The 7,465-nt window shown below is 30.5% G+C and overlaps 1 protein-coding gene across 2 annotated transcripts in view; it reads right to left on the bottom strand.

The window, feature by feature from the left end:
• Positions 1 to 330: 330 nt before the first annotated feature.
• LOC129809623 (homeobox protein abdominal-B) overlaps positions 331 to 7,465 on the bottom strand; it is a 59,484-nt gene continuing 52,349 nt past the window's right edge. For both annotated transcript variants that reach the window (XM_055859581.1, XM_055859582.1), the window contains exons 9-10: positions 3,906 to 4,123; positions 331 to 3,840 (exon numbers count right to left, since the gene is read on the bottom strand). In XM_055859581.1, coding sequence (XP_055715556.1) covers positions 3,646 to 3,840; positions 3,906 to 4,123 — 413 coding nt within the window. In that variant the 3' untranslated portion in view covers positions 331 to 3,645. The remainder of the gene's footprint in view (positions 3,841 to 3,905; positions 4,124 to 7,465) is intronic.

Here is a 7,465-nt window from a genome sequence, read left to right as displayed (position 1 = left end):
CGAAAATGTAAGCGAAATATTAGGTAGCCAATAGACATTTAGACATTTTAATTAAAAAAAAAAAATACAGTCTTTATTTCGTGTTCATCTTGGCTTTCCGGTCGAACTTTCAGTTTCGCATGCGCTAATTTTTTATTGCTTTATTAGTGAATGATCTCATCAAGAGATGGAGCTACTTGTTCCAAGACTCCTTTATCAATTCAGGATGCAAACATATCCCGAAAAAACAAAATCTGAGAATATGTAAATTATGTAAACTCACCTGCACCTGCATCATACCCTTCATGCTTATGCTGCGAGGCATCTAAAATCAAGTAATTTACAAAGGAACCAGAAAGTACAATGCTTTATTTATTCTTTGCTTAATTTTTCATCTTTATCTGCTCATCATTCTTCGATATAATAATATATCCATCATTGTCCAAATTGTCATTCATTTTTTTTTTACCTAAAATGTTTTCTGTGATTTTACCCACGATATTTACGCAAAATTTTTCTCTTCCTCACCCTATTGACTTACTTCTTTGACTATTTACAGTGCGAAAACACAGGGTATTACGATCTACTCGCAATTATTTTTGAAAATATCTTTGAAATTGAAATATGTTTCGCTAGCTTTCAAAAACATGTATCCAAAACTAATTATGTGTACATCATAATAAAGCTTCATTCACATGTTGCAAACACTCAATCTATTTTTGCATAAGTCAACCATAATTTTCAAAATGGCTGACATTCTGTGGCATAACCGATGTTTTTTTTTGCAAAATTATGCTTGTCTTTTGTTTAATGTGAAGAAGTCTTAAGCAGCACATAAATACTTTTGTTTTGTTAACATAATTTAGTTGCCACGGAATATATGCGAAATTTATATTTGGTTATCTCTCTCAACCACAATAATTTCGAAAACATGTTTACAAAACAAAAATAATTGTGCGCATACCATTAATCTTGTATATATTATATTTTAGGATAAATAATATCATTGTAATTCTGCAGATACTTCAGAAAGATTCATCTTCATTTTCCTCATGTCATTTTTTCTTTTAACTAATTTTGTAAGACTCACATTACATCAAATACAATCATTTTTATACCAATTTCCATGCGTCCTTTTTCGTCCTTTAATATCAATATTTAATATTTTTCTTTTTTTATTTCTCTCATTTTATAATCAAATTCTAAATATATTAATTAACTTACTTAGTTAAATATCTTATTTTCTCTTACTTTGTCTGGTGAATTATTTTCGAGCGGAGATTCTTTTTAAAAAACTTTTGTATTTTTCCAAAAATCAAAATAAAAAAAAATAAATGTATGAAGAAAATCAATTTTAAATGGAAATTTACCTAATAAATTTTAGAAAAGAGTTCTGTCTAAAGTAAACAGCATTTCAATAGACATTCAAGATTGTTTTGTTAGTTGAAATATATTTTGGTGAGTGAGAAAAATGTTCATTTATGGCACTATCTGTTCTTTAATCTTTCATTTATTCCTGAAATCTCTGGTTTTTCAATCCCCTTTTTTATTTTTTTCTATACAGTTACGGAAATAACACAAAGAAAAAAAATAATTGCTTTCAACATACTTTTTGCTATGAGATTTTAGCGTCAATGCAGCAATCTATTCAAGATTATTTACTAAATTCGGTTGAAAGAGAGGTTTTTCCTTTTATTTCCATTTTTTTTCAAAAATTCGCTCTGATATTTTGAAGATTTTTCTTTTACAGATTATTTCATGATCTGGTTATTTAATTCTTATTTTTCTCATTTTTTGTACTTTGGAATTTTCATCTGCAATAATTGCAATAAAATCCTTACATCAAAGTGATTTCTAAATCGCAGGGCTTTTCTTTTTGGACTTTTCTTCACTAATCTCTTGACTATTCATTATGCAAAGAAAAACTTTAAGTTTGGCTGAAGGTTTAACCAAATACGATATAACTTGATTTCCTTATTACACAAAAAAACTATAAATGCAAAGATCAAAAATTCAACAATAATAGAAATAAAAACTTAAAATAAATACACGTTAATCTGTTAAATTCTTTCGTTTTTTCTGCTCGATTTGTTGTTTCATTATTTTTTTTTTGCTACAAAAAGCCTTTGTAAGAAGTTTTTTTTTAATTTTAAAGAGCTCTAATCTTAAATTCTCCCAAGTAACTCTGTTTTTTCTGTTTTTTTCTTTTACTTTTTTATCTGATCAAGTACATAAATTGTTTGAGCACATTTATTTTTTTATTTATTTTGTTTTAGCATTATTGATTAATCTACAATATGGTTATTTAATTATTGAATTTAAGTTATGTATTTACAATAATTTAATTTGAAATTACAGGCTAAATATTTTTTATTTAGAGTACATGTCTAAAGTGTTCTCTATTACATTAATGTGTGTTTGCAAATATCCCGGGTATGGTTGTTCTATTTTTTCCGATTGGTTTTAGTATACAAAATTATAATAAGTTATCTCATCTACAATTTTTTAAGTCATTCGGTAAAAATTTACCTAAATCATCTTGTACGACATTTAAAACAAAGGCTTTCGCACTTGATGTATCTTCCAGTTGTATGCTCCATATTTGTTTAATAAATGTCATTTAATAAAACTTAAATTTTTTTCTCAATTTTGCAAACGTATTCAACTTTCGCGACCATTTTTTATTAAAAAGTATTTCTATACGACCGCAAACTTCATTATGAAATTAGATTTGCAATAAAATTTTACCAATGGCCTTTCAGTGTTAATCCTAAAATATTTCTTAATTTTTTTCTTGAATTTGCATTTTATTTCCTTTCTCTGCCGAATCTTATACAGATGTTCTATAAAACTTGTAAATTTGTTTGTCTCATCCTTATGTTCCTTGTTTATTACACCTTGTTATTGAAAGACAAAATCAAAGGTTAACTCATCATCGTTATCAAATAAAATATGATCACAATAGTTAAATACGCATATTAACTAGAAAACGTAAATTGAAACATTACAAATCGCTGAAATTAAACATAAATTAGTAAAAATCACATATCATTGTAAGTATAACGAAAAAAATGAGTTTCTGTGGTCATCAATAATTTGAAATTAAAGTTATTCTTTAAGAAATTTTTTTTGTTGAATAAATTATTGAATTTCATTGCAATAGTTTTTGAGAGCTTTTCAGGCTCTTAAGTGGCTTTACCAAAACAAGAATTGAACCTAAATTTTCACGAAAAATTTGCCTTGAACTGTCACTCTTTTCTTTCATTTTTTTCCTTGCATTTCATTCGACTACAAAAGGACATTAAAAAAAAGATTTACAACATTTTTATTTACATTAAAATGTAAATTACTGTTGATATTTTTCCCCAATCTCTTTTGCATTTCTTTTACAAATAAACCTACATGTGTTATTAGCTACTAATACAGGGATCTTATCATGACAATATTACTAGTTTTTCTCTTTATTTTTCAATATTGTGTTCAATTGAAAATTTTCTGTGTGAAAGCCCAAGTATTATTCCAAAGCTCAGAGCATGTGGCAGGCGGCACACCATGGAAAATTGTCCACTGAAGGTCAAGGTAATTAGGTGTCTATCCCTGGGGCGCTAATTGATCTGGGTGGGCTCAAAAAGTGGCAAACCCCATGGTACCGTCATGTTCTGAGGGTCACTGGTGCATCTTGGGCCCGTGATGGGTCATGCCGAGACCTAAGTTAATGTGATGTGGATTGTGATGGGGCTGTGGTGGAACTTGTCCATGATTGTGGTTGCTGCTCGAGCTGTTATTATTGTTTTGCTGAGCCGCCTGACGCTGGGAATTCTTTTTATTTTTCATCCGTCGGTTCTGGAACCAAATCTTCACCTATAATCAAAAAAGAAAACACTTATGGATTGCAGAAATACAAAACACAGAACACAAAAACTCACTTGTCTCTCCGTCAAATTAAGATTCCGTGCCAACTCCCAACGTTTCTGCTTCGACACGTACGCATTGAAGAGGAACTCCTTTTCCAATTCCAGCGTCTGGAACTTTGAGTAGGGCTTGCGCTTCTTTCGTACTGTCACCTGACCAGTCCATTCTAGAGCATTTGAAGGTGTGCAAGATCCTACGGTTCCCACACCAACAGCTGCTGTTAAGCTTGATCCTAAAGAATGTTGGATTAAAAACATGTATTAGTAAATTTGAAAAATAACAACAAAAATCAAGAGTGAGATATTGGGGATATATGTGTACCACTTCAAATACTTCCTTAAAATTTTCTCAGCAATTTTAAACTTTATATAAAAAATTTTATATATCTGTATACCGCTCCTTGAAAATTACAAAGGGTCAATTCACTTTTTTGCGATTTTGAGATTCTAATGCACTTAGAAAGACAGTTTAATAAATTTTCGGATGATATAAGTCATTAAATTTCGTTATTAGAAAAGTTTTTCAAAATTTTAATCTTTTTGATTACTTGCATAATTTTGTTTGAAGTAAAGGGACACAAAATATATTCAACGTTCAAATTTTTGTGAAACAGGGGACTAACTCAAGCAAGTTCATCCCTTGTCATTTTAATTTCAGCAAAATTTGTACATCATTTAGAATGACAAGGAGCTAACTCATTAAAAAACATATTTTGAAAGGTAAAAATATAAAAGTTTCGATGTATATATTAGTGCTCATACAAGTAGAAAAGAAATAAATTGTTTTTGTTCAGTCGTTAAATTGATATACTTATTTACACAAATTTGAATCTCTCATGTTGTCTCCTGAAAAATTGCCGAAAATTAGTTGGCCCCTTGTAATTTCCAAGGAGCGATATGTTCGAAGAAACACTTTCGCTACTTTAAAAACTTGTGTCATGACTGATTGGAACTTTTTCTATTTAGGCCACTTTATTTATGAAATTTGACCGTCTATCCTTATAGAAAAAAGGTAAATTGAAGAAAAATCGTCATATTACTTACTGTTTATAAGACACATTAAATAAAACTATCAAATTTTTAAACGAAACTTCTAATGAGTTTTTCATGCCGAATAGGCGATTCTTTAGACCCTACCATTTCTCCGGAATGTTAGAATTCGTAACTTATACATTATTTACCGTTTATCGCTTCACAATCGATTTATTGAACAGATTGAATCACTCAAAATATCGCCCAAAATAGCTTAGTAGTAACGTAATTGAATTTCGGATAAAATTACTTATGGGATATGAATAAGACCTTGGTTCATTACGAAACCAAACAGAGCCATTTTAACCTTCCACCTTGAAAAAACGTTATAAGGAATGTCTGCCTGGACAATCTAATAATATTATTATATGGCATGATCAATGTATTTATTGTTGTACATAATTTTTTTCTCTATAACGAACACTTAATGAATGCAATGACTTTGCTTTTTGTGGATAATTGTATGATAAAAGGATATTCCAACTCAAGATAATTTTTCTAAGCATCTGCCTAAACCTGTCAATATTTCTTAAAAACGTTCCTTCCGGAGACGCAGGTTTTTTTCAGCCTCAAGAAAGTTTCTCCTAATTCATCAAAATTTTCAAGTGCTTTTACGTTACGAAGAGAGTTAAATTCTTTGTTAAGTTTGAACCGGTTTCAATCGATCATGGACCAGAAAAGAAACATGTATGAACCGACAAATAATAATTATCGAAATTTAATTGTATTTATTACTAAATTATTTCGGTGTATTTTTTGAATGATTTATTAATTTGTTCAGATCAGTTGTGAACCGGTAGCCTCAAACTCAAATTGTGGAGCAAAAATTAATTTTACGAAATCATCACACTCGTGAATATTGTGTTTTTTTTTTCAAGAATTAAACTATTAAATAACTTTATTGAGAAGTCACGTGCTCGACCATTGCGCAAAGCCTGAGACGTTTTGCCACCCCTTTTATTACAATTATCTTGTCGGAAGAACAATAAGAAGGAGATTTGAAAGTTTAATACATGTATATGAAATTCTACAAATTTTTCCTGAGCAAAAAAAATAAGCAATACTTTCTAAAATTTTCATTAAAAATTACAACTAACCTAGGTATTTATTGGCATCGTAAAAATTACGAAAATGTGTTTATTTTTTCAGAGAGTAAAAACATTCAGTGTCAAGTTCAACATCGCGACTAATTTTACTTTGTAAGCTCTATTAGCGCACGATATAAAAGTTTTATGGAATCTTATAAAATAAATTAATATCCCCCACCCCTTCTGGAGCAGTCGGTGATGTCTTACAAGACGTGCAGAGTGTAACTTGAGTATTGAATTGATGTTTGTTGCACACTCATTACAGATCTTACATAATACATACATAATAATTGTTTATTGGACCTAATAAATCACTCGCTTGGGCTTGAGTATTTATTCACACATATACATGAAAAGTTCCTCTCCGTATGACTTCTCAACATTGGTAGGATTATAGAAAATAATTTAAGTGAAGGCGCGCGCGCCGAACAAACATTCTTTCACTTCGTTCCCTTTATATGGGGCTCTCTAGTAAAATTTTATAGCCATATTATTGCTCAATGAAATACTCGTTAAATTCCCATTGACATGAACGAGATGGATTTATTGTTGCTCTGGGTTTTCGACGGTGATGAGAAAGAGCATCTCTGTGGACAGGAAGAGGAAGACAGAAAAAAAGAGCTCAATCAGCTGACTTCCACAAATCCAGACAAGATGTGGCCACCAGGCAAGTGACACACACTAAACCCTCAATCAATTGCAAATGAGCTTCTTCCAAACTCAGCCAGTCTTAGCACCCCATGTCAGGCGGTCATTGTTTACAAACACCGTGAATGCCAAATGACCGTCTTATGGGGTCTAATGTTTATTAATTTTAACCCCATTAATGGAGCAATTTGCAGACTTTATGACCTCAAATGTTTATCAACATTGAACTTCTGACAATACTTCCTTACTCTCCGATAAATTCGTCACAAAGTTTCACCTAAACGATATTTATGGGCTGTTGTCGACAAATATCGCGCAGTGGCACGTGCTTTTCTTAACACGAGGGCATATCTACTGTTATTGCTAAATTCTTACCAAATTCTTAGATTCCATGGAATATTTTGAATCATATCAAAATTTTGCGAATCGAATTTGAAAAGTATTAAAAAATACAGTAAATTTAAGATATTGTTAAAACCGAGGAACTGTTTCCATTGTATTTTGCAAAAAATATTATCCTTGTAAAACATTGAAATATTGGAAATTCAATATGTGCAAGTGTTGAAACAACAAAATAATTATATATTTATTCTACAATATAATAGTAAATTCTTATTACATGCAAATAAACATTATCTGTCTAGGGGAGACCGGGGTACAATTAGCCAGCAAATAAAATTTTCTTTTAGCGGATCGTAACCGATTGGAACCATTTCGGACTTGTTGAAAATTCCAAGCCTTTTCAATAAGATACAACAACATCTCCCCATGGCTAAGAAATATTTTTAGAGCATTTTTAACTTTCGA

The sequence above is a fragment of the Phlebotomus papatasi genome, chromosome 1 (genome assembly GCF_024763615.1).
Source record: "Phlebotomus papatasi isolate M1 chromosome 1, Ppap_2.1, whole genome shotgun sequence".
In the NCBI taxonomy this organism is placed as follows: Eukaryota; Metazoa; Arthropoda; class Insecta; order Diptera; family Psychodidae; genus Phlebotomus; species Phlebotomus papatasi.
The sequence above is the reverse complement of the archived record's forward strand: the minus strand, read 5'-3'. Positions and strand labels throughout refer to the sequence as shown.